This window comes from Vigna unguiculata, chromosome 7 (genome assembly GCF_037176805.1).
Source record: "Vigna unguiculata cultivar grain cowpea cultivar isolate G323 ecotype 2 chromosome 7, ASM3717680v1, whole genome shotgun sequence".
Classification (NCBI taxonomy): Eukaryota; Viridiplantae; Streptophyta; class Magnoliopsida; order Fabales; family Fabaceae; genus Vigna; species Vigna unguiculata.
The window spans coordinates 45,530,026-45,557,836 of NC_140798.1; the positions used below are offsets into that span (position 1 = coordinate 45,530,026).

At 30.4% G+C, this 27,811-nt stretch overlaps 3 protein-coding genes and 1 long non-coding RNA gene across 4 annotated transcripts; all 4 read right to left on the reverse strand.

Moving 5' to 3' along the window:
• Window positions 1-839: 839 nt before the first annotated feature.
• LOC114189632 (amino-acid permease BAT1 homolog) lies at window positions 840-5,738 on the reverse strand. The gene is made up of 8 exons (XM_028078257.2): window positions 5,485-5,738; window positions 5,130-5,390; window positions 2,955-2,973; window positions 2,606-2,825; window positions 2,330-2,511; window positions 1,705-1,994; window positions 1,486-1,615; window positions 840-1,403 (listed from the first exon to the last, which is right to left on the reverse strand). The coding sequence occupies exons 1-8, from the start codon at window positions 5,601-5,603 to the stop codon at window positions 1,062-1,064; spliced, it is 1,563 nt and encodes a 520-aa protein (XP_027934058.1). The 5' UTR covers window positions 5,604-5,738; the 3' UTR covers window positions 840-1,061.
• Window positions 5,739-10,613: 4,875 nt separating this feature from the next.
• Window positions 10,614-13,978, reverse strand: LOC114192299 (amino-acid permease BAT1 homolog). The gene is made up of 8 exons (XM_028081979.2): window positions 13,768-13,978; window positions 13,432-13,692; window positions 12,963-12,981; window positions 12,639-12,858; window positions 12,362-12,543; window positions 11,978-12,267; window positions 11,232-11,361; window positions 10,614-11,081 (listed from the first exon to the last, which is right to left on the reverse strand). The coding sequence occupies exons 1-8, from the start codon at window positions 13,902-13,904 to the stop codon at window positions 10,734-10,736; spliced, it is 1,587 nt and encodes a 528-aa protein (XP_027937780.1). The 5' UTR covers window positions 13,905-13,978; the 3' UTR covers window positions 10,614-10,733.
• Window positions 13,979-15,811: 1,833 nt separating this feature from the next.
• LOC114191884 (lipid phosphate phosphatase 2) lies at window positions 15,812-20,470 on the reverse strand. The gene is made up of 8 exons (XM_028081330.1): window positions 20,317-20,470; window positions 18,485-18,707; window positions 18,268-18,355; window positions 18,071-18,180; window positions 17,867-17,960; window positions 16,987-17,175; window positions 16,847-16,906; window positions 15,812-16,311 (listed from the first exon to the last, which is right to left on the reverse strand). Exons 2-8 carry the CDS (start codon window positions 18,698-18,700, stop codon window positions 16,100-16,102), a joined length of 969 nt encoding a protein of 322 aa, XP_027937131.1. The 5' UTR covers window positions 18,701-18,707; window positions 20,317-20,470; the 3' UTR covers window positions 15,812-16,099.
• Window positions 20,471-24,158: 3,688 nt separating this feature from the next.
• LOC114189611 (uncharacterized) lies at window positions 24,159-25,951 on the reverse strand. The gene is made up of 3 exons (XR_003605697.2): window positions 25,841-25,951; window positions 25,653-25,728; window positions 24,159-24,510 (listed from the first exon to the last, which is right to left on the reverse strand). It is a non-coding gene; the product is annotated as an uncharacterized LOC114189611 (long non-coding RNA).
• Window positions 25,952-27,811: the final 1,860 nt, after the last annotated feature.

The window sequence follows — 27,811 nt, forward strand, 5'->3', positions numbered from 1 at the left end:
TGTTGATTTTTCGGTGAATGAATGAGCGAATTAATGAATGGTAGATTCAAAAGGATGGTTGTTGAATGGATTTTATTACGAGCTGCTGTTCAATAATAGTACACATATCAGACATTTCGCTTTCAAAATGGACGTTGAGTTACTGCATAGGAGTTCTTTGTACAACACCTTTTTAAATCGTCATCACAGAACTTTTTGGTTCTAATCAATTTTATTTAAAAATTGTTTAATGCTACCTATAATTGATGATTTTATTATGTAAAGAAAGTGTTTCTTACAATAGACCTTTTCTTTTATGTTGGAAAAGAAAGACCATTAAAAACAAATTTCTTTGAGATTTAGTTTCAATTCAAGAAATACATTAAAAATATTTATGCTTTTAATATATATAAATAAATAGATAGAAAAATCAATCCATTTATTCCCTCGCTGGAGTAGTATAGTGTAACGTGCCATTCTTTTATTAAATTAGAAAAACAGAAAAGAACAAGTAATACGACAAAGAGGAAAAGAGGCATGGAAAAAATAGAATGAAAAGGTATAAAAGAAACAAAAATTATGTATACTTAAAAAACAAAAGAGATATACTGGGACCTGAAGGTAACGAAAATAGCTAAAATCATTTATCATATCTAAAAAAATTATTTAATAATTGTATAAGATATAAGTTGAATTTATGAAATAATTCTTTTTCTTCATAGAATGTTTCTCAACAAACTTATCAAAATTTTGGGTTACTCAACATTCGAAATTTTCTTCAGACATAATAGGTCATTCGAGCAGAATTGCTATAGTTTTGACAACAGTGAAGAAAAATTAAAAAACGAATGCACACAAAGTCACAGGACAAAATACAACTACAAATTGATTTCCAATGGATTGACTCATCTCAACACCAACCCATCTTTGGAGATGGCGTTTAAAATATTCAATTTACATAAACCAAGAATAATATTATAGAGACTAAAACATAAAGAACAATAAATATCAATCTAGGATTCTAAAATGAATCATATTGCAGATGAGTTTGATACGAAAAAATATGTACCCAACTTCATTTTTTAGATATTAGTAATTGGACCTTTAAACCAACGACGACCACTGATAATCCAGTAAGAAACTACAAAAATAAGCAAACATGCAACAGCAACAGGGGTGTAGTTAAGCTTCTCTGCGGTTATTGGGTAGGAAACTGGCAATGAGAATAGTATGGAAATGGTGAGCACCCAAAGAACAGCAACCCAGCCCACGATAACTCCGTAACGGCCCAAGTTGAAAGGCCCAGGAACGAAATGCTTTCGTGCCAAGGTCACCCTAAAGAATATGGGAAAGGCATAGGCAATATAGAGACCAATGGTTGCTATGGACACCATGGCCTGAAAAGCGACTATGCTTCCAAGAGACTGCAATATATTATTACATTTCAGTTTATAAATCATATTATTCCACTTTCAACAATTCAGAGAAGCCAAAGTTTGCACATACCGTTAATGCCATGCAAAATGATATTGAAACGGAAAGCCAAACTGCATAGATGGGAACCTCCTGCTTGTTAACCTGGTGCCACAATGATGAAAATGGCATGGCACCATCTCTAGAGAAAGCATAAGCCATTCTGGAAAATGTTTAAGCATGTCATAGTATATTCACAAGTAAGTGTAACTCAGATATATTTAATCCCTATCTAAGGGTTGCCACATTTACCTTGAGTTGCTGGTAACTGAACTCATGCCACAGAAAAATATGGCAACACCAACAATTACTAAGCAAACAATGCCCCCACTTCCATTGCCATATCTTTTCTTGAATGCTAGATAAAACACTTCAGCAATGGCATACCCACCAGCATCATTATCTTCACTCAAAAGGCTAAGGATGTCGGTGACTGCAAAGGTGATGCCTAGAATGTAAAACCATCCAACAATAATGGATATCCCAACAGCGCTGATAATTCCTTTCGGTCCATTTCTATCAGCATCCTTGGTTTCCTCTGTCTGCAGATACATGTTACAGTAAACAGAAAGTCTTAGTCTAGATCATTTGGGAACACTTCGGCCATCAATAGAAATGAAGAGCATAAAATTTTCAAACAGAAATTGAGTTGTTAAATTTTGAGTTTAGCTCATCTCTACAAAAATCCATTAAGATTTGTAAAGTCTTATCTAGCATTATCTTATCATTTAGATTCTGAGCCCAACTCATCCTTTAAAAACAATATTATAAAGTGAGAGTACATAAGTCAAATAACATAAGCTGTCAAGCATTGTCTTTAATTAATGTAGTGCATGGTTTTTTCCCAAAAGGAAGACAAAGAGTAGAAAAAGTTCACCATATGAGCTGATGCATCAAACCCAGTCAAGGTATACTGACTCATCAGAAGTCCCAAAAGAAATATGTAAGGTCTGCTGCTGATTCCCTCCCCATTTTCAGTGTTGAAATGAGTGAAAACAAACTTGGCACTTGCTCTTTCCGTTGCAACGGATGGAATCACAATCGTAAGTACAAAAACACCTAAAAGTTTGCAATTCCAATAAGAGATTCAGAAAGGGTTGCCAATGAAAACTGAATGCAGAAAATGCTAATCAAACAGGAATTTTCTTCATACCTAAAACATTCCAAATAGCTGCCATTTGTCCCAAGAATGACAACAACGAGATAGGAAGACTGTTTATTATGCCGTGTACGAGCAAGATTCCCCCATGGAGAGCAATAACTACATATTTAGATGCCTCATATCCACCGCCATTTTTCCCACCAGTACTAAGCAGAATAATGACTTGAATCAGTTGTGCGAGTGAAAAATCTACGCTTGTTGTCACTGCCCACTGAAAACGAAAACAAACCAAAAGTTGAAGCTTGAAATGAATTAACAGAAATCTACACCCATACAAGTTTAGACCTTGCAGTGAAATTGAAGGATGTCTAAATTATAGAATGTGCCCTCTTAAGAATACCTGGCCCACAATATTGAACCTGTAAAAACAGATAAACCATCCAACAAGCATCAGAGAAACATATTGCAGAGTATCTTGTTATAAAACTTTATACGTTGATTAAGCAATAAACTTTATTTTCAAGCCACACGGTATATCAAGGCACAACATTAGGCATCTGTGGTGAATTATGTCTTAAATTATCGAAAACATGGTTGAACATTTTACATCATAAAATTGAGAAGTAAATGGAAAATCTATGCGCCATTATCATTAATTAATAACTGTCTGATTACAGTTAAACCTGAAATAATAGTAAATGTTCTGTGCATGCTGTTGGTAAACTGAAATATAAATACAACTCTAAAATCTCTATTTGGAAACTATTAAAACAGTCAGAGATTGGAATGAATAAGGAAAATTTGTGACTAGCTTTAATGATTGATTTACTATCTATAATACCATTTTTTAGTAAGTAGAATGGCATGTAGTTTGTCCAAGCAACACTGGTGAATACTACTACTACAATATAAAATAATGCTACAGTTACAATCCTCAAAAGTTTCTTCAGTGATCCCTAATGATTAAATGAGAATTATTCGTCTGCATCTCTTAATATTAAATTAGATAAATATTACAAAATATTAATCTGCTGAAAGCTAAGAAAAGTTCTGATAGATAAATTTTCTGCATAGAAACATAAATAAACAAGTTTTTCTAAAAGATAAATCAATATATATATATATATATATATATATATAAACACAAATTAATTTGATAATTTTTTTAAAAATTTATATTGCTGCAGTTAAATTTATTTTATAAAAAATTTATTTTATTTTTTTCACATCTATCATAGAGCTACTTATGAAAATATTATTAAAAAAAGTTAAAAATTTGGGTATATCCCTTATCACAATGCGCACAGGCCCATCTTCAGACTCAGGTCGGAGAATCGAAATCCAATGGGTCCACCAACCGAGTCAACGCGTCATTAAAAATTTGGTCATAAAAAAAATGTGATGGTACCTTCTCCATGTGCAAAGTGTCAGGCTTTTATAAATTACATTTACTTCAGGCATATATTGAGTTATGCATACAACATACAACAAACTTTTTAGATGTAGTATCAACATAGCAGCAACACAACTAAGTACTAAAAATTACCTGAAATAAAAATTTTACAAATCTTCATCAAAAGACAGTGTAAAATAGTTTCTTTAAACAGAAGAACATCTTAAATACTTATAACTCATTTTCCTTGTTATCTTCTAAATAAAGATGAATGGAAGAAGAACAAAAAGTCATACTAAATAAAGAAAATGCAAATTACTATTCATGTTTCCGTATAATACATACTTACTACTTTTCAACCACTACCTTTTCAAATATCACATTAAAATAAATATATAATCTTCTTCCTGCAACTATATACTGTTGTTTTATCTATTTTTTTACACCTATATAAATTTATCTTAAAAAGGGACTACTATTGTTATTTTAGACCCTAAAAGTTTCGGCCTGTACTCATTTGTCTGGAAAAGGAGAAATTTGGTATATTAACTTTAGGGGAACGAATTTTTTGACTGACAATTTAGTCCAATTTGTAATAGAAAAACTTTTGAAGATTAAAGTAACTTTTATTTCGAGCATCAAATATGTCTTCATTCATATTTATAACATAATTAAGAGGGTGTGTCAAATAAGTGAATTTTTTAAATGACAAGATGTGTAAAATAATTCACCAAAATAATCAATAATTAGGTTTTGAAATTTTTCACTTATGTACACAATGCATAGCAACTATATGATTATATCTCTCAAATTAACTCGTATTTAATAGGATACTGTAGACTGGGCGATTCCTGCCAAATACGGGACCAGACAGAACCGAATACAGAATCATTCATATCGATAAGAAGAACGAAATCAACCGAAAAGAAAGTGGGAGGGTAGGTATGGGTGATTTTGAGAAAACAATTGCAGATTTAAAAAAGAAAAAAAGAATGATACATGAATGATACTAATAATGGTGGTGCATATGATGTGGCTTTGTCATTCACGCATTCATTGATTCATTCATGTAGCATAATAATATCCTGTGTTAGGAGAAAAACTATTTATTTTTGCATTGAGAATTAGAAACTAAAACCATGGAATTGGGGGAAAATAAGTTAAAGGAATTGGGAATGGTACCAGCCGGTGATCCATGAAGCGAAGGGAGCCCATCTGGGCCCAGCAAGCTTGGCGCTCCAATAGTAAAGCCCACCGGAAGTGGGATAGGAGGAGCAAATCTCGGCCATTGAAAGCGCCACAATCATGGTGAAAGCAGAGGCAATGAACCAACCATAGACGAAGGAAACAGGGCCACCGTAGTTCAACCCAGTGTTGTAAAGAGTAGTGACTCCGGTGAGCACCGAAATAATAGAAAACGAAAACGCAAAATTCGAAATCACCCTACCACAGTTCAAAGCAAGATTTAGAAAATTAAAAAATAAAAAAAGTGCAGTGAACACAGGGAAATAAGAGAGAAGAGAGAAGAGAAACATACGAAAGATCACGCTTGAGTTCTTGTTTGTAACCGAGTTCTCTGAGACGGGCATGGCCGGAATCAAGTGGAGCGTGTCCACTTGCGAGCGCATGAGAAGGAAGTACTTTTTCAGAGACCATTGTGATTGATGAAGCAATCACAGAGATTCTCCGTGGTCAATGGAGGCTGCTCCAGAGAGAAGAAGATGGGAGAATGTGTTTCTTTCTGTTTCTCTTTCACTCTTCTCCGCAACTCCTTCTTCCTTTTTTATTTTTTTTTATTTTTCCGTTTAATATCTCATCTCATTTTTTTAGTGTTTTTCTTTCTCCATAATATTGTTTCTAATACTAAATAATACTATTGATTTCGCTTCCCCTGTCATTCCCAAGAAAATTTAATAATACTACTTGACTTTAGAAAAACAAATAAATTACTTAGAACGCCAAAAAATTGATGAGATACTAAAAAATATATATATAATAGTTTAAAGAAAAAACAATAGTAAACTCTTTCTTAATCTACCTGACTAACTCGATGTCGATGCCTTATTTTAATTTGATCAGTAATTAACCTTTTACAAAACCAGAGGTGAGCGAGTCGTATTAATTTTATTAATGACAGTTAAAAAATTATATTAATTTACCGACTCTAGATTCGTGATTTTGGACAAGGATTCGTTTTTGTAGGAAAATCAAATTTCTATTTTCTTTTTGTCTTTTGAAATCTACTTAAATATATAAAGAGAAATAATTTTATGGAAAATTAAAAGTCTACTTAAATATTGTATTCACCGCACGCATAACATTCTTACTGTGAAACAAAAGGACACACATAAAGGTTCATATGTTGTTTCTATATGATTTCTAGCTATCTATATGGATTTTTATGTTATAAATTAAATATTTGGTTCTAATTATTTGTAATGGTCAAATAGTAATATACCATAACTCTTTATGTTTTTATGTTGGTAAATGTAAAGAATAAATTTCATGTAAAATAAAGAAGACTTAACTTTAACTTTGTTTAAACACGTGTCCAAATAATATTAGTTGTCGAATGTGAATATAGAAACTAAGAAGTCGAAGATACGATGCTTACAACAAATAGTTAATACTTAACATTTTTGTCGTGACACACAAAATTACTAATGATTCACATGGCTTTCATCTCCTTCCACTGATTATTTTAATATAGTAGACAAATTTCATATATAATTTTAAATCAAATGAGAATTATATATTGCATAAGTCATAGTTATAATGTTTATTTTTAGGATATATATATATATATATATGACTACTGTGGTAATAACGTTTTATACAGTTATTTTTTAAGCAACATACATGGATAGAACAATAAACAAATAGCAGTAACCACGAAATCAAACACAATAAATAAAAGAATGAAAATAATTACATTTAAATAAAAATAATATAATAAAAATATTGAGAGTAATCAGTTTACACCGATGTAATTCATCAAAAGCATATGTTGACAAAATTTATATTAAGATTTTATAGATATAGTCTAGAACACTGTTTTAACTCAGAAGTATATTTCATAAAAGTTTCAATAAAATCTTTTAAAATGCAAGGAAAGTTTTGTAAAAAATTGTCACTTACTTATTCATGCATATCTATTTGTATATTATTTATTATTTTATTAGTATTTTTTCATTTTGGATTAAATATATTTTTAATAGATCAACTAATGTCCAATTGTAATTGATTTATGTTCAAAATTTTGATTATTTTTAGTCTCTTATTTTTTCAAACAATGAATTTAGGTCATTTTTTAATAATATTAAATTTGATCTCATGTGACAAATAACATTTGACCTTTATTTATATGTGTAGTGACACGTGACAGTCATGTATTTAATTTTACTTATTTTTTTAATAAAAAATGTTATTTGTTAAAAAATAGATCTAAAACTAATTCATTCTCACATGAGTGACTTGTAAAATAAGGTTTTCACTTGTTTATATATTGTAAATCTTACTCACTCATATTGTTAATTGACCTTATATTATCTTTAATCAAGATACTTCCAAAACATCTTCTCATACCAAATTATATACATTTTACGTGGGAGACTAAATTAATATATGATCCTTTGCCATGTTAAAAACAAAATCAGATTGTAATATGAGATTTTGCACCCACTTACATATTGTGAATTGACTTTATTTATAATCAAAGTGAGACCTCTAACCCTATTGCTTTATATAAATACAAAACAATAAGTTTAAATTTTACCATGGTATAACAAGAGCGATTCATTTGTATGAATTCAATAATTAAAGTTTTAGATATATTATACATATCTAAAATAAAAGAAATAAAAGTAATTAAATGTGTGTAAAAAATAATTTGATACATATCAAAAGAAATCACAAAAAGAAAAAAAAAAGTATAATTAACATAATGATAAAAGGAAAATATCTTATAAATCTAGGAAAACTTTTAAAATATGAAACTCGTCAAATTATTAAAAAAATATAACAGAAAATTAGTTTAGAAAAAAAGAAATTAATTCTTCAAATGAAATAAAAATTAATAATAAGATAGAAGGGAGATAAGTTTTTTTTATATTACGTAAAAAATGAAGGATTTGTGTTATTGAACATTTAAATTGAAAATTAAACATTCACATGCAAACAAAATAAAAACATTAAAAAGGGATTAAAAATATTCAAGTATAAAATCTAAAAGATATTTAATTTATATATTTCATAAGAGAACTTCACAAAAATTTTAATTTTGTGAATTGATTTTATGGTAAGCCCAATAATTAAAAAAAAGAGAAAAACATATGTATATAAAAAAAGTTATAAAACTAAAAATTACAAATAATATATATATATATATATATATATAATTACTTAATAAATTATTAATATTTTAATAATTTAAACTATAATAAAAATAATATAAAAATTTGTATTAAAAATATATGAGAATATGAACAGAGTAAATATATACGTCCAATTAAAATATCGAGTATTACTCAACAATACTATCCATCAAAATAAGAATAAGCTCAACAATACCTTCCAAGAAAGGTTTATTTGTCATATATCATTATGTAAGCTTCCGTTAAGAAAACTAAAAAATATTCCACAAAATGATCTGTAGCTGATATTTGTCCACCAGCAACTTCCATGGTTGGAAAAAACGAAAACAACGTCTAACGTATTGTATATTTTTTTTCTATTAATAGAAAACATTTCAGAGATATTTAAACCAAATATTTTATACGTTTACTTGACTGTTTTAAAATCTTATTCACACAATTTAGCAAGAGCTTACAAAATTATTTTTAAAAAAATTGATTTTAGTTAAAATTGTTTGTACGAAAATGATATATATTTAAATGGTATTAGGCTGCAAGCAATTTTGTCGTGAATTTTAGGGTATTTTGTTGTGACACGATGCAAAAACTAGTTTTACCTAACAATAACCTAACTTTATAATTTTACAAAATACAAGAAAAAATCCAAGTTAATAATAATTATAGTTATTCCTACGTAGAACTAAAGACATTGAGTACGAAGAAATAATTGTTTGGGTGGACCACGTGCCAGTTTTCTTCAATCCTTGTCTTCACCCAATTGATTCAAAATTTCAAACATGTGGTGATGAACAAACACCGTTTCCTGTGTCCTCACAACGTAAACTCGATCTAAATTCAATTTTCTTATTTTTATTATTTAAATAATTAATTCATATTTTTGAATGCTTTAATGATTTTGATCGGTGCTTTCATTAACTTTAGAAAAATTAATTATTTTTTACGCATAAGACTGAAAAGATAAATTATTATGTTTTTTTTTTTTACATTCGGTCAATTTAGAGTTATAAGATGATTTTGTGACAAAACTATAAGTGAGAGTGAAGAAGGTTATGGGTTCAATCTTCATTAACACTAAAGGATTTGAAAGGAAGTACGAGAACGGTTATAAATTTAACTCTCTCATTAATCAAGTATTAAAAACTAAATTTTGCCAATAAAAATATTATTTTTACGACTCACTTTTAAAGATAATATAGTCGTTAAAAAGGTGAATATTGTATTTATATATAAAAATTAAAATAGTAGATGTAAAAGTTTATTAATATCAAAGCGTCATAATCTTACTAAAAATTGTAGATCTTAAATAGGTCAAAATTTAATTCCATATAAAGATAAAAATTCAATGTTGTAACGATAGGATGATGATGTTAAACAATCAAGGCATGATCACAGTTATAAATAAAGAGTTCTCATATAAACATTTTCTTCTTCTTTTTGTATTGTTATTTTTTTTTCTTTATTTTCTCAACGTGATGAAAGGTACTTTTTTTTTTTTATCTTTCTCTCTTAACTTCTAATTCTGATTTTCATTTTTTGACAAACAAATTCTATTTTGTAGAAGTTAACCAGTGATAAAATCAATTTTATAAATTTATAGTTGAGAAAGTTCATTATCTTAACGACTTTAACTTGTTACTAAAGTTTTGCGGTGTCTAGTTATATTGTACTAATTCTTTAAGATTTTTTATACCTCCCAACTATTTATAACCACACAATTCGTATCAAGTAAAAAAGAAATGTTTTAAACTCCAATTAATATATTAACTTGTATGTTACGGAAATAATTGGTAAATTGTAGATTGAGATTGAAATTTGTTGGATTTTGGTATGTATACGGATTTTACATGTAAGAAAATTAGGAATGATATTCTTCCTTAAAAACTTTGACCATGATTTTCCTATTAATTTTTCGTTGACATTAGGCTAATGACGGTGAATCATACCCGTGTAAACACCAAAAGGTTAGGCATGTTCTCCACCAGCCTACAAAAAATTTAAGCAACACTTTTTGACTTTGTAGTCTTCAAATACATGTTACAAAGAAGATAGAGAGATATTTTTGTACAAGCACAACACATAAAAATGTAAAGAAAGAGATTTGTTCAAAGAAGAGTTATCTTGAACACTACCGTTGAAATTATGAACAATTTCACTGAAGTTTTGAATTTCTGGTTCATAGAGTATTGGAAGTCTCACATCGACTAAAGATAAGATAAATTCACAATATATAAATGGGTGCAATCCTCAATTTACATATTGGTTTTGTGGAGTTACTTAGACTTAAAATCTACTTCTAACGTAGGAGAATGATAATAATGATATATATTTAGGAACCAAAATAAAAATGAGTTTGAGAAGCTAAATTAGTCATTTACTTGTAAGGTTTGATAAGTGAGGTTTTACAAATGGATCATCATGACAATGAAAAAGTAGAGTTTTTAACATCGGTTAAAGGGCCTTTGAACCAACGGTGAGCAGTGAGTATCCAGAAGGCGACGACAAGAACAAGCAAAGATCCAACGGCAACAGGAGTGTAGTTAAATGTTTGGATGGCTATTGGGTACGAAACAGGCAACGAGAACAATACGGAGATTATCACAACCCAAATAACTGCAGCCCAGCCCACAATGATTCCGTAACGGCCCAAGTTGAAAGGCCCTGCAACAAAATGCTTTTGGGCCAAGGTCACCCTAAAAAAAATAGGTAGGGCAATCACAGCTATAGACACCATTGCTTCAAATGCCACAATGCTACCAAGAGACTGCAACACATTTACATTTCACTCATGTTAAAACTAACATATTACTCCATTTTTTCAAAACTGTACATTCTCGTAATTTTGAAAAAAAAAATTGCACCATTTTTGTTTTGCCAAAATTGCACCTCATCACAAATATAGTATGTAACGCACCGTTAATGCCATGCAAAATGATACTGAAACAGAAAGCCAAACTGCATGGATGGGAACCTCCTGTTTGTTAACTTTGTGCCACAATGATGACAATGGCATGGCACCATCTCTGGAGAAAGCATAAGCCATTCTGGACAATGTTTAAGCACACCATATTACATTCACAGGAATTTTTATATTTCGGACTAGTTTTGACCATAAATTTATAAAATAAGTTCCGTTAAAAATTTTATTGCAAAATTTAATTAAGTTGTTATGGGGAGGACGACTTCACCCGGCCGGTTTCTTATTTTTTATTTTGTAAAAAGCAAAGTCTTTTTAATAGAAAACAGTTTCTGTTATTGTGAACAATAAAATCGTTGTCTTATATAATAATTTTACTTTTAGTTTTTTCTTTTAATATAATAATATTAATTTTTATTTGTATTCTAATTAATTTTTTTATTTTTATCACTTATTGTTCTAATAAAAAAACCCCTAAAAGTGAAGTCATTATCTATGACAACGACTTTATTGTTCACATCAACTTTGTTTTTTGAAAAAAATAATAAAAAACTGGTTGGGTGGAGGATGATTTCACTTTTAATGTAGTCTTCCACCCTGACGACTTAACCTTATTTCTAAATAAAAAACAAACGGACCTTCTTTACAAATTTGAGTTAATATCGATCCTCAAATAACAAAAAAAAAGCCTACCTTCACATGTAAGTGTAAACTAGATATCATGAGAGGATTGACATGTTTACCTTGAATTGCTGGTAACTGAACTCATACCACAGAAAAATATGGCAACACCAACCATTACTAAGCAAACAATGCCCCCACTTCCATTGCCATATCTTCTCTTGAATGCTAGATAAAACACTTCAGCAATGGCATACCCACCAGCATCATTATCTTCACTCAAAAGGTAATGGATGTCAGTGACTGCAAAGGTAATGGCTAGAATATAACCCCATCCAACTATAATGGATATCCCAACAGAGCTTATAAGTCCTTTTGGTCCATTTCTATCAGCACCCTTTGTTTCCTCTGTCTGAAATTCATATCAGTAATGACTTTTAGTTAAAGAAAGTGCATAATTTTAGACATTAAACTTGTGATTTAATAACAGTGTGGAAAAGATGTACCATATGAGCTGATGAATCATACCCACAAAGGGTATACTGACTCATTAGAAGTCCCAAGAGAAATATGTAGGGTCTGCTGTTAATTCCATTCTCATTTTCAGCATTGAAATGAGTGAAAACAAACTTCACACTAGCCCTTTCGGTTGTCACAGATGGAATCAGAATCATCAGCACAAAAACGCCTAAAAGTTTCTCAGTTCAAATTAGTTATTCAACAAGACATACCTTGAGAACAGAATTTTGGAAGAAAAAAATGATCAAATTACTTTTTTCATACCTAAAACATTCCAGATAGCACCCAATTGTGCTAAGAATGATATCACTGAGACAGGAAGACTGTTTATTATACCGTGGAGGAGCAATATTCCCCCATGAAAAGCAATAACTACATACTTGGATGCCTCATATCCACCACCATTTTTTCCACCAGTGCTAAGGAGAATGATAACTTGAATTAGTTGTGCAAGTGAAAAATCCACACTTGTTGTCCCTGCCCACTGCAAATGAAAAGAAATGAAAATAACATCTTCAGATAGATTATCAACATTCTACATCTTCATCAGATGTTAAAATTCATGACAATGTCACTTCTCAAAAATACCTGGCCTATAATATTGAACCTGCATGAAAACAGAAACATGCAACATGCGTCAGAGAATGCCATTGTATTTTGTAATTAGACTTTCATCAAGCTACAAAATTGAGTTTCAAGCCAAAGGCTATTAGGAAGAGCTGCATAATTTAGATAGTTACACAAAAATGCTGTGTACATCCATGGAACATGGTTAAAATTTCTCATTCTGACTTATAATTACTCTAATGTATCATCAACTTTGAAATTGGCAATGGATTATTGACCCTTAACTTTCTTTGACAGATTCAACTATCAATTAAGACTTAGCTATCTGGTGTGGAGCCAATCTTGCAATTATGAAATATGCACTATAAATCTAAAAAGATTGGATAATAGTTGTTCTTCTTTTGGCTTACCAAAGTCCAAAGATGAATGCTAAGAAGAGAATTAGAATATGAAAACAGAATAATTGGTAATGTGGTTTAGAAGTGATTACCAGCCAGTAATCCAAGAAGCAAAGGGTGCCCATCTAGGGCCAGCAAGTTTAGCACTCCAATAGTAGAGACCACCAGTGGTTGGATAAGATGAACAAATTTCAGCCATTGACAGAGCAACGAGCATGGTGAAAGCAGAAGCTATGAACCACCCATATTGCATTGAAACGGGGCCACCATAGTTCAACCCAGTGTTGTAAAGGGTGGTGACACCAGTGAGCACCGATATCACTGAAAACGAGAGGGAGAAATTTGAAATGGCCCTGCGAACACGTAATGAGAAATGAAAAACCAACAAAAAAGAAACTGAAGGAACGAAATAAACGATAAAACCTTACGAAAGACCACGCTTGAGTTCTTGTTTGTAACCAAGTTCTAGAAGACGGGCATGCCCAGAATCGAGTGAAGAAGCATCACCCTTTGTGATTGCAACCACACGAGATGAAAGTGTCATGTTTTCCGCAGCAGAATCCATGATCTTGCAGTAAAAAAACACGAAAGCAAAGTAAAGGGCTGGTTTGTGTCAAGATTTAACACAGATTACTCAAACACAGTATTATGTAGCTCTTTTATCCTCCTTTGTTTTTGTCGTGTATCTAATCAAATTCAACGTGAGATCAGCTTCTTAACATAAGTTTGATTACTTTTTTTTTTGTTTTCGTTTAGCAATTACGAGTTTCAAACTTCTGATGACTGTTTTTGTAATAGTAAATGTTTTCATAGTTTACTAATTGGTAACAAATGTTTGGCAACATATTACAATAATGGAAGTCTTACTCCGCCGTTGACTTATTAACATTTTTACAAAATCTTTTGAAACTGTCTTCGAGATGTGGTAATATATGAATAGGAAAACTGAGACTGTTTGCATAATATTTATTAATAAATATTGAATTTGTCACATATCCATGGTAGGTGGAGTTCGTTTCTTCAAGCTTTTCATGCTCTAGTTGTTTTCATCAGAGGTGTTCTTTGGTTTATTCAGGTGCCATGCATCAATCTCATCCTAATGCTATGTACTTTCAAAACCTTCGACTTAGTTTGTTAAAATTTGTAAGATTGTAAAAAGTTACCAGAAAAATTAAATAATTTTACTTAGATAATATACTATTACGGGTATTATATTATAATGTAATATAGCGGAATTTACTATGTTTTTATTTATTTATTTTACTATCAGTATTCAATTTTAAATTTGAAATTATATTAACTTTATTATTTTACATTCATTATACGTAGAAGTTGTGGAGTTAAAAAATGCTTGTTTTATATAATAATATAATATAATATAATATGTGATAAAATATCATTGCATAAATTCTATTAGAACAAATATTTTTCTATATCTAATAACATAATACATAATAATATGAAATTGAATATTTATAGCACAATATAATTTTAAATGTTATTAGTTAAAAAAAAGTATAAAATAGCAGTTATATTATAAATTAATATAAATATAAGCTCTATTTTTTAATATTTATATGTTAAAACTTTAATAAACGAAATTTCAAACGATAATTGTTTTAAACTCTTATTAGTTAGCAACTATCTTTCAGAAGAGATCTAAAACCGTTATATTTGCTGTCATAGTGATGTCAAATTAAGTTGAAAGCAACTTTTTGTTTAAATGTATTGAAATGGTCTTGATCATTTTAAAGAAGTAAAAAAGAGATTACATTATATATATATATAATTACTAAACTTTAAATCTTAAATTCTTTTTTCATTTCATTTATTAAAAAAAATTCTAATACTTTAATTTTTGTTTAAAATTAAAAGAAGCATAATTTACGACAAATAATTAAGAAATCATGTTAACGTTTTTGATCGGAATTCAAATGATGAATCGTCAAACTAATTTTTTGAATAATAAATCATAATTTATATAAAATGGTAAGATTCACAAATGATAAAAAATACTACAAGTATCAATCAATAGAATAAAAAGTGGTGGAAAAGAAGATACCCAAAACACACATCTAACAGTATTTTAGTGATTTAACTCTAGTTAAACATTTCTACACATCCATATTATTTTTTTTATTAAAATTATATTAAATAATAGCAATACAAGTATGAAACATCTTTTTCGAACTTATCTTTACAGAGAAGTAACTCATTATATTAGGAATTAAAATATTGCTGAACAGTAATTTTATACCAACCAATGGAGAAGCAGACGGTAATTTCATTGTTTATAATTTATAGCTACTGTTAAAAAAGGATTAGAACTATATCAGGTGACAATATAAAGCAAAAGACAAAAACATAAAATGCCAATTTTTATAATACAAGAAAATAAAGTATATTTATATCAAACTACATCAAAGTAAAGTGTAATCGGTCCTAACAGAGTAATGTAAGCAAAAACTAGAGTTACAAAAAGTAAGATAACTTCCTCAAAAAATATATTAAATTTTCTCGACCATTTTCAGTAGAGGAGTTCTAGAAGTTCTATTATTTTGCTCCCTTTCGTCACATTGCAAAGCACCGTATAGTGTATACTTCAATCTCGGGAAATTAAAAGAGAACTAACATCACATCCCAAATTTTCAATCTAACAACCATCTTATCTAAAATGGTTTATCTGCAACTGAAACTCACGAAGCCTATAATTTTTACAGATTATGGACATGTCGGTGATGTTTCCTATGTCTACGGCAGTCAATGTGTTCTTACATTTTGAGATGCTCCTAACATGGGGCTTGAATCCCAGCTGTTGACTCGTGTATCAGCATCATGTTGAGGTGGAATATACACAGATACAGCTTGAAGCTCAGAAGATTGCACATGATGAATCTCATTATTCACGGTAGAGGGCTGAGAACCATTACGAGATTCAGCCAACATTTGGAAATATGCGTGAGGTCCCCAACCTGCATATATACAATTATGTAAATTAATACGCACACAATTGTGATCGAAACATTTTTCTTCAATATCTGAACTAGAACCCATAAAAACATCATCTCAGCCTGGCCATTTTGTTGAAAATTTAACAGTAACAAGATTATCCAGCCCAATTTTTTATTGGATTGAGGCCTATGTTTGGAACTACGGCAAAAGCAATAAACTAAACTAAATTTTAAAATTATAACTACTTGGCATAAAAAGGTATGTTTTGATAAAACAAATTTAGACACAAACATGGAAAAGTTGTATAATCATATTGAGCACTTCGGTAAATTATTAGTATTTATAAGTAACATATACGTGTTTTCTAAATTTAGATCAGACCCACATATTTTGATCAAGCCTGAGTCTGGTTAAATGTCCAAAATGAGAGTAGCCTGAAATTTCAGAAGTGGCTAGACTGATTTGGGCTTGAAAAGTATTCAAAGCAAATTATCACAACAACAATATTAACACATACTATGACGAGATGATGAAAGGAACAATTCATGGTCTTACCATCTAGGTCGTAAGGAGGTGGATAGAATTGTAAGTAACAAAAGGAAGCAATTGTCGTCCCTGGTAAAAGAAAATCGTATCAGAAACTTTGTAAGAGGGTTTATTGAAATATGTAATCAATATGGCAACGATATACTAACCTATAAGACCTCCAGCAAAAACATCTTGCCAATGATGCCAATAATCATCAACACGGGAGACAGCAATCATAGCTGCCACGAGGATCGGTAAGAAAACGAGACAGAGCTTTGCAACATGGCCCCTGCGGTCAAATACCCTAATTTTGCCGGATAGATACCAAGAAAGATAAACAAGACCAGCAAAGGACCCTGCATACAAAAGAAATATGTCATTTCTAAGATATTGACGACACAAAACAAAGTGATATATTTTTGCAATGAACGAAGACAGATTCAAAAGGTTGAGAAACTGAGGCATTTGATATATTTTTACTATGATCTTATTTCTTGTTTACATTAAGATGTAAGGAAATGTTGAAGAAAAACAGAAAAAAAAAAAAAAATTCTTTTCAATAAATCCTTTCCAAGTTCGAACATCTTGGATAAACTACGAGAAAACAAAAGTAGTATGTTTTGCAATTACAAAAGAAAACAAAAATATGTAATCAATCAATACCACGAGAGAATACTTTGCTTATATTTTTTAACAAAGTAAGATCTTTGTAGCCATTGAAAATGACTACAAAAATAGAACCGAACTCCACCTGAATATTCCAAAACAGACCAAATACCTCAACCTTTTGAATTGAAAGTAACATGATTAATCAAGACTGTGCAAGAATCCCTAACAAATACTTTCCATAATGTGAAACTAATTCCTCTAAAACAATTTCTACGCTTGTAGTTCTATTAGAATAGACAAACTTCTTCGGGAACATACTGACATTTTAACTTGTATAGATATCTGGAGTCAATCAGTCCATCTAAATAAAAGCTTTTTCTGTATCTGCAATATTACCTGTTTAAGAAAGAAAAGTTTAAGATTGTAAAGAGTTCTTACAAGAGGTATGTCCGCTGGGGAAACTTTTGTGTCCTTCCTTAATAACACCCTTATCTCCAGTACAGCGAACATCACTTGTTACTGGATCAAACACCTGATCATGTCATGCACCAATAGGGCGTTTATTGAGTAGTTAACTACATAAAAGCTGTACATGTGACATTAACTAGACTATCTAGGAGGTCAATAAAATTGAAAACCCACCCCTTTTCCATCAGGGAAACAACGCCAGAAGAAATCTGGCCTCGGCCGTCCAACACCATCCTTGATAGCATCAGTTATCACCGCAGTAATGAGTACAGAAAATAGAAGGCCTGAGATGCATCCGATAAAAGGTTTCAGTATATCAAAGTGACGTGCAAATATTGACAAATAAGGAATTGTAAGGTCCAGAAATGTACCCAATATAGCATGGTGGAAGTCATAGACATCCTTTCGAATGAAATAATAAACGAGAAAAACGGCCAGTGGTAACAATATGGCTACTATCTGTTCAGGAATTATAATTCAAAATGTTATATCTTTGAGTATTAACCAAGTCAAGGATAAACGAAACATAATATCAGTAATGAATAATTTCTTTGAATTGAAGACGCAATCCAAGGAAGCTAAATATACCGGAACAGCCCAAAAGGGAATAGTATTTCCTTTCAAAGGGTATCTAAGGTCAGTCATCATCCCCTCTCCAACGAAACGGTGAAATGGCTCTATTATATTCAAGACAGCATCGATGATCACAAGAAGCAAAAGAATCAACCAGTCATGCATATGTATCCTTGCCACTCTAGTTCCATGTGATCTGATAGTATGCATACCCAGCTGAATTTCTGGCATTATGTTTCTGCAATTGACACACGGGAAGCTTAGCAGAACATGTGTTAAAGATTAAAGTGCCAAAAGAAGAACGGCATGCGCAGAAACGGAAGAGAGTACAGTACCAAACAACAGGTCACAGTGAAAAATGTGTGTACACACACACACACACACACACACACACACACACACACACATATATATATATATATATATATATATATATATATATGAAAACTTCTATTTATACATATATATCCTCTTATAAAGTGATCCAACAAAATGGAGCATTGGTGGGATTAGATCCAAACAAGAAACAGCAACCAAGCCTTTAAAGATCAATCAGCACCATAATGCACAACCAGGCTTTATTAATTATATCACTAATCTCATAGTTTTTCTTTCTCCGTTTGCCTATGTTTCTAGCAACTAGGCTACCTTCTATCTGATCTATTTTCCTAATATAACATTACTTTCAACCCAAATGTAATTTAGAGGCTGAAGATTTTTTTTTTTTTTTCAAAAGGTTCCACGAGACCTCAATTTCAGAGCTAAGTTTCATTTCATATGCTATGATTGAAATACAGTCAAGTTTAACGGAAAAGTAATGTGAGTGTGGTGAAGTTCAACATACTTTAGTATTTCTGGAACCACAGACGATTATGCAGTCCATGTATTGCTCTATTTTCACTATTTTGCTAGTGGTATGTAATAATATGCGTTGTATTAATGTTCGATAGATATGTAATCACGGGAGCTGGATTGCCCGTGTAGTCAGTTTTGACACAGATAATTCTGCAGTCATTATCAAGTAGCTGAAATCTTTTTCTTATATTTTATTAATTTTGTAAAAATTGAAAATAAATAAATAAAATAACGAAATTCTACTCTCTCTCTCTCTCTCACTGCAGAGAATTCGAATTCTTATACGTATCCTGGCTGTTGGCTTTATTGTTAGGTCGTGGGATCTTTATTACCTGTTCTGTTTAAATCTGATATCTCTCTCATCCTTCTCATCCTCTCCTAAAATCTCACAATTATATTAAGAACACACAGGATCGCACAGTTCACTTCTGTTTCAGTCACAAAATTCAAAAAGACACTCTCCTCTACCACATTCCCTTCTATAGTAAAATCACTGTCAATAAAGGCTACACGCTCTGCATAACAGAAAAAACTTGCAAGTAGTATAACTTATGGTCACAGCATCAAAATATCACCTTGAACCCAAATTTAAAAAAATAAATAAAAAATAAAAAGCAAACACAGTGTTGCATCGATCTGGTCAAGATGTCTTATATTTTTCTCTTTCAGCAATTACAGAGACAGAAAATCAAGGGCTTCTCGTATTACTACAATAATTATTACTCCAAATTTAAAATCAAATCACATAAAATCAAAATCCGACAGGTGAACCACCGAATCGAAAACAGTTAGACTATAAACTTTTATTTATTTTTCACTCGTCGTGGTTTCAAGAATTAGAAGAATTTTGAACTCCGGTTACTCAATTAGTTGTGGTTTTGAGTTAGAACAGAAAATAATAAAAGAAAAAAGAACATTCGCAGTAGAGTAGGGAAAGCGAGAAAGCCGTGTTTTGAAGAACAATGCAATAGAAGAGAGAGTAGCAAAGTCACCTGCAACTGCACGTGCACGAGAATCGAGGCAGGCGAAGGAGAAAGAGAGAAAGAAGGCTGAAATGTAGATGGGAACGAAGGAGGATTGTCTGCAAGGCCTATTTCAAAATGACAAAAAGAAGAAGGCGCGTGGGGATTATTAATTAAAAGGAAAACACTTTATTTATTACTTTTTTTTTTTATCTCTCCTTTTAATATTTAAGACTTCTCCCAAAGTATACCACTTAATCCGTGGTTTAACAAAACGTTAAACAAGAAAAATAGGGAGCAAATGTGAATATTTATAAACATTTCTTGTTAAAATAAAATTAATGAAAATTTAATGAGTTAAATTAAAATTTGTGTAATATGTATATCTATTTAAAGTGAAATCAAAAGTTTAATACCGTTTGATAACGATAAAATAGCATTGGAGATGTTTTAAGTCTTATTCGTGCTTATAAGAAAATTATTATCTTCATATATATTAGATAAGAGTAAAGATATTCTTATTAATATATATTCATAATTTATTTATATTTATAACAATTATAATTACAACGCACAACAAGATTCATTAACTTTGTGTAAATAAATTATATTTTTCTTTTACTTTTATTTATAACAACTATGGTTAGTGAAAGGAGATAAATCAGATTTTAGTAAAGAAAAAAAAAATACACGAATGGTAAGTGGAAATCACTATCATGTTGATATTTGGTATTTCTTTATTTTAAATTTGAAACTCAAACCTTTTATGTATAAAATTAATATAAATATTAAATATAACTCGTTAAAGTAATATATATATATATATATATATATATATTTTACTTTAATAGATATTTATTTTTTTTACTTTAACGAATTCTAATCAATATTTATATTAATTTTGTTTTAAATTTAAAAATAAAAAAATACCAAATATATATACGCACATACAAACATCAATTTTTACTAATATCTATAATATTTTATGGCACAGAGACTCTTCGATTTAATATAGAAAAATTATTTTCTTTTCATTTACTTTTAAATATATTCTTAAAGTAACAACAAAAAAAGTTATCGAAATAGTCGGTAACGTAAAAAAGTAAATCGAAGAAATTAATGAAACTAGAGCACAGTGGAAAAAACAAGAGAAATAAAAAGTCTAAAACACGGCGGAAAGAAACTTTTAGAAGGAAAAAAAAATACTCACCTTCTTCATATAGTTAAATTAAATATTTTCAAAACTTTGAATTCCATGTATAACAAAATTTAATATATACGTTAAATTTTAATTTTAATCCCTTACAGTAAAACAACCGCAACATAAAATATAAGCCAAACAACATCTTTATTCTCGTTAGTTTCAAATCAATTCAAACCGTTGTTAGAATTTCTTTTCTCGGGACATACTCACAATTTTTTCAAGATTTTGTCTTAGACTAATCTTAGCTGAAATGAAAGGTAAGTAAGCTGAATAAAAAGTTGATGTTGGACAAAGAAAAAAGGAATCTAAAAATAGTTCAGATTCTAATTACACTCTTTCACCTAAATTATTTATGTTTTCAAGAAAATGAATACATTTAAAAGAAACTACAAAATTAGCTATAAATTCTACAAAAATTTAATATGTTATATTAAATCATTATTATTTGTTGGTGATTTGTTGTTTTGTTTTTCAATAATGTGAACAACACTAGAGAGAAAAAAAAAAGGAAAAAAACAGGAGTAAACTCTAAACAGCAAGTGAGAACCACACTCTCAATCCATTCACAAATACACCAATGAATTATTATTATTTTTAAAAAAGGTGAGGAAATACCATTAAAATGTGAACACCTTTATTATTAAACGTTTTTTTATAAATATTTTGTGGTCGAAGCATCTCTAAATGACAATATAACTAAACCCTTCACACGCTTTTGGCTTTTCCTTTTCTTCGTTTTGACCACTCATTCAATATTTGCATTGATGTCTCCCTTTTAGGAAGTATAGTGGAAGCTAGCGTGTAAGTTTGTCACATGGCAGCAATCACCCATTTTAAATTTTAGAACACCTAAAAATACATTTATTTTTTCAATAGGAACACCTAGATGCACTTTCTGTACAAAATTATTTGCCTTTTTTTAACATTAGTTCAACTACTTGGTATTAACATCATTGTTTGAAAATATGATTAAATATATTTTTTTAGTAAAAAATCAAAATTAGTCTTTCTTAAAAACATTAAATTAATTTAGTTTAATATTTTTGGAAATACGTTAATTTAGTTTTTAAAACCATTTTTCTTAAAGTTTATTTAACATTTCAAATGCGTTTTGTAATTAACATTGAAACGAAAATATGTTAAACGGTTTAAACAAGTTAAAATACTATAAATAAATATATTTAAAATATCAAATAAACTTAATAAAAAATTGTTAAAAAAAACTAAATTCATACATTTACATAAGTGAAAGAACGAATTAATTCAAAATTTTTAAAAATAACTAATTTTAGTTTTCACTGAATATCGAAAGATTAAAAACATATTTAACCTTATTAATAAGGAAAGAAAAAAGAAAATTTTTGTTTTTATTTTTTTTGCGATGATTGTGATTATTTAATTTCTGGGCAAATATGTTGATGGAAAGTAGATGTTAAACTAAGCTTATAAAAAGCAAAAGGGCAAAAGAAAGAGGAAGTTTATATAGATGATGAAAAGGAGGATGAGAATGTCTTGTGGTCAGGCTTTAGGGGTATAAAATAATAATACTAAATGATGCTTAAGATGGATCAAACAAAAGAGACAATGTACGGGAAATAGATTCACAGTTTCAGAGTTTCAGAGGATCCAAAAGTTAAGTTTCTCAGCTTCTCTTCAATAATATTTTATTAGGTTTGAAAATTCAACCAAAAAAAAAAAAATTGGGTTGGGAATTTGGGTGTTACATATTCCTATATATACCTAGCGTGTTTGGAGAAAACTGTCGACGGAAGCGTGTGGTGGAACTGTATTGTCATTTTTGGATTAAATTTATTTCCCACTTTAGTCTTTTGAATCTTCAAGTTGTTCTCGCTTTCGATCTTTTCTTTTTTCTGCTACTGTTTTAGATTCTGGGAAGTTATTAATTTATCTTTGTGAAAATATTTGCATTGTATTTGGTTTCAGAAAATTAAAAAGAAAAAGAGAGAGAAAAATGTATAAGAAAAATAGTAGAAATTTCATTACGAAATTTCGGTGATAGTGTAAATTGTTCACGGGATAACAAAATGGTGGTGGAAGATATTTTAGGGGTATGCATAAATTAAAAATGAAGAACACAAAATAGTTAAAGCTATTGAAATTGAACAAGAAAAAAAAAAGAGAATGAATGTATCATTGATGAACAAATGTCATGAAAACTTAGTGGAAATGACATAGAAACAAAAAGGTGTCAAATATGGGAAGATAACACGTCATTATGAGACTTGTATGAAAATATTTTTGTCAGAAAGCATCTATCGGTCTTTTTCAACTTTCCTTTTTCTCTTTTCTCAAATTAAGTTGTTAACATTTTTTTTTTCTTTTACCTTTTTAAAAAAAATTAAAAAAATATTCGTTCAACGGGATTTCTTCAAAATGTACTAATATATCAAGGGTGAAGTCTGGTATTTATTTAATATCAACTTTCAATAAAATTAAAAGGTAATTTACACTGTTCTAATTTAGGGACAAGTCTCCGAGTCTTAACTTTCTCTTATTTGTAATTCACATTATTCTAATCTATATAGTGTAATATTGAAGAGAAAAAGAATGTGATGCTTCTTCTAGAAGAAATCCAAAACTTTTACCTTAAAAGACATCCCAGTTTTGCAAAGGTCATGTTGAAAGTATGGTGTTGAACAGAAAATGATAAAATGATAAAATGTAACAAAGGTAAATATGTGACATCCCATTTAAATAGATTAATCTACTAAACAAAACGTCGCATAGTTATAATATTTAAGAGCAACGCTGACAAAAGAAACCAGAGTTAAGGAATGTACTTTAACAGTCATCCATAGGAGTACCTAGAGGAAAACTTGGGCATACAACCATGCCATAAACAACACAATTCTAAAGTTGAACAGTTGTGCAAAAGAAATGCTCTAGGAGCATGGAATTACAAGGCACTAGGGCCATAGAACTTCTTCGGAAATCATAGCAACGGGCCCACTAGGCTGCACTGCTACCACCCTCAGGCCTACCTCCAAAAGTATTCCCATCTGCTCCCACCAATGGTGATCATCGCAAAAGAGAAACACAACAAGAACATACACAAAACGCAAGGGTAAGCTAATATAATAGGAAACTCATCATAGTGTAAAAGAACAAGTACATAAACATTCTCAAGCATACAACACAGAGGCACATAAGTCATGTTATGGCAAACAAGCAGGACACTATGACTCAATTATCCGGATACATATACTAAGATCGAATTCACTGGACGCTTGCACTTGTGGTGGCCTCTACTGCTATGCAGAGCCATTGCCAATGGGTTTCACCCTACCACACACAAGGTTAGCCTTTAAGCGTCTAAGGCCATTATCCTGCCAAAGACTAGGACCTCCCGCTACTCTCACCACTTGGGTCAGTTTGCTCTACTTGAGACTCACTGACCCTTTAGAGTTTCGGGATGCGATCCTTACTTGAATCCTTATCTTAATATATACACTACACGCCACCATAGAGTCTCCCCACGAAACTCATGGAATTACGCCTATCTCACAATCAGAATCATGTTTCTCATACAATTCCCACCTCTTTTTGGTCATTCATCCAATTGTTATGTTAAAACATTCACGAAGCCACAAAATCATGATCAATCTCATACTAAGCATGCCAATTTCGTTCATAAAGACCCAAACACCCAAGTATAATCACGTACATCATTTTTAGGAGGAAAAAGTCTAACCAAATATTTACAACAAATCACCCAAACAGTTAAGAAAACATGTCACACATTCGCAAACTCGCTCAGGCGAGACGCTGGCCTCACCGACGCAACGGATTCTCGCCCAGGCGAGATGAGCAACGTGGGATTTTCACGAATTCTCGCTCAGGCGAGACCTCCTCGCCTGAGCGAGACAGGGCGTCGCTCAGAACGTGGACTGGTCGCCTAGGCGAGTTCTCGTGGCAGTGAGCACTCTGCTTCTCTCGCCTAGGCGAGACGAGCTCGCTTGGGCGAGAATAACAGATCTCACCACTGTTTTACGCATGCAAGGCAGAAAAACAACACTACCAACATCCAAAAGCACATGCAACTCAGTTTCATTTGATAAAACACACTACTCAAGCTTATAAACACAGATCAACCCAAAAGAAACACACAATGACTCGGACTGGCGAATCTAGCTTCCCTTACCTGTTCAGGAGAACAACCAAAACAACAGATTCGAACTAAGGCACCACAGCTCCTGGAGTTAGGAAAGAGCTGGAACCTGCAGATTTGGTATAGAGCGAGGTCAGGAAACTAAAACCCTAACGTGACCAACGCGCACAACTGTGAGAACTGAGGAAGGAATGGGACAGAACCTCCAAGACTCCGCTTACCTGGGAAAAGGAAGGGTTTTGGTAGCTCGAAGACGAACGGAAGTTGTGCCCTAGCAGAGCACTTTGCTGGAGATTAGAGTGTTTTGAGGGAGAGAACCTGCTTCTGTAAGGGAGACAAGAGCCAAATGAGACAACTGAAAGGGTATAGGGTCCTACTGAAGGGCTGGCCTTGGGCCTCCGAAAAGACCAGGCCCAAAACTCTAAAGCACAGAAAAAGGGCTTACAAAATACAGGGTAATAAATTACTAAAATAGAACAGAAAATATAAAAGAAAACAATTAAAGTAGTGACCTAAGTTGTAATAAACATCACTATTAGACTAATTATTATCCTGTTTGCAATGTTCTCAGAGTATCATATAATTTTTATTTTTATTTTTTCTAGCAATTATTTTTCTCAATGCATTTCTTGATATCTCAACCATTATTCAATTTTTACTAGTATGTTGACTTTATTCGATCATTATTCAATTTCACTTCTTAATCTTGTCCTTAATATTTTTATCTACTTATTTCATTCTTTTTTGTATATTTACTTCAATATCTTTTTTATCTCTCAATTTCGACCCCTTCAACAATAATATTATTTTTCAAAAAATTTATGAAATATTTAGTTATAATTCTAAGAAACCCTCAATAATTATATACGTAAACTTTTGGTGCAAAATTTAAAAGATATTGTCTTCCTCGTGGGACATTAATAGTTGTTTGATAGGAGTGATTAAATCCGCTAATAATTAATTTTGTTATGAGAAATGTACTTTAAATAAATAAATTTTATAAAATTAATTTATAAGATAAGATTTAAAATTACGTAAGTAATGTAAATTAATTTTATCTAATTAACATGATATGTCCAACCATATATAAGAAAAATGTATAAATATTTTTCAATTTTGTGATTTGAAATATTTATTTATTTTACGAATGATTTTTATGTTATATATGGTGACAATAGAAAAATATTAAAAAAGTGAAGTTTTTATCGCATGAGCTTGCAATGTTAAGGGTATAAAATAAGGTGTAAACTAAGTGCTTACATGTGCGAAACTTAATGGAAGAAGCGTTGAGTTGGCATATATGATGGCACTGTCCCCATATCACGCCTCCCCCAGATCATCAAATATATTATTTCTAGTTTTCTTCACAAGTTATAGGACAACACGGTTTTTAAATAATAAATTCTAAAATCAGATTTCTTAGTTAATCATCACTTATTTATTGCCCAAAGATTACGTGTCTCTAAATTAACCAGTCTTTTGTATACAAATAAATATGAGTTATGCTCTGTTTGTCTCTGTTTGTGCTGGACAGTCTTGAATTCCCTTTCTAAAGCTTATTGTAGTTAGAAAGGCTATTATGATAGAAATATTTGATAATATTAAGAAGAAAAAAAAAGAAAAGTTTTGTGATTACAATATGAAAATAAATAATAATAATAATAATAATAATAATAAAGGTTAAATCTGTTTGAAAATTTTAAATTTAGATTTAAAATTAAAATTCGTTAAGATCTCAAATTTTAATATATTTTTATATTTAAACTTCAAAAATTAACGAATATATACTTTAACCCAATTATATTACTTTATTACGATTACGATTAAATATTGTTTCAAACTTATCTATAAGTCAAAAGATATTAAATGGTTTAAACAAGTTAAACGTAATTAATTATGTTGTTTAACATATTAAAAATATTTAACATAATTTTCTTTTTATTTTTAGAGTTTGAAAATCAAACTAAAATAATGTTTGAAATATGAGCATATTTCAATTTCAATTAAAAATTAAAAATATATTTAAGAAATATAATAAAATAATTAGTATAGATAACTTTTACTGTCATGATCAAACAATCACGAAAACAGGAATTGTTTAAATTGTGAGTGTAATTTGAAAATAATATAAAGCATAATCAGCAGATTGTTTATACAATCAATCCTCTGACCAGCATTACAAATATTTTATT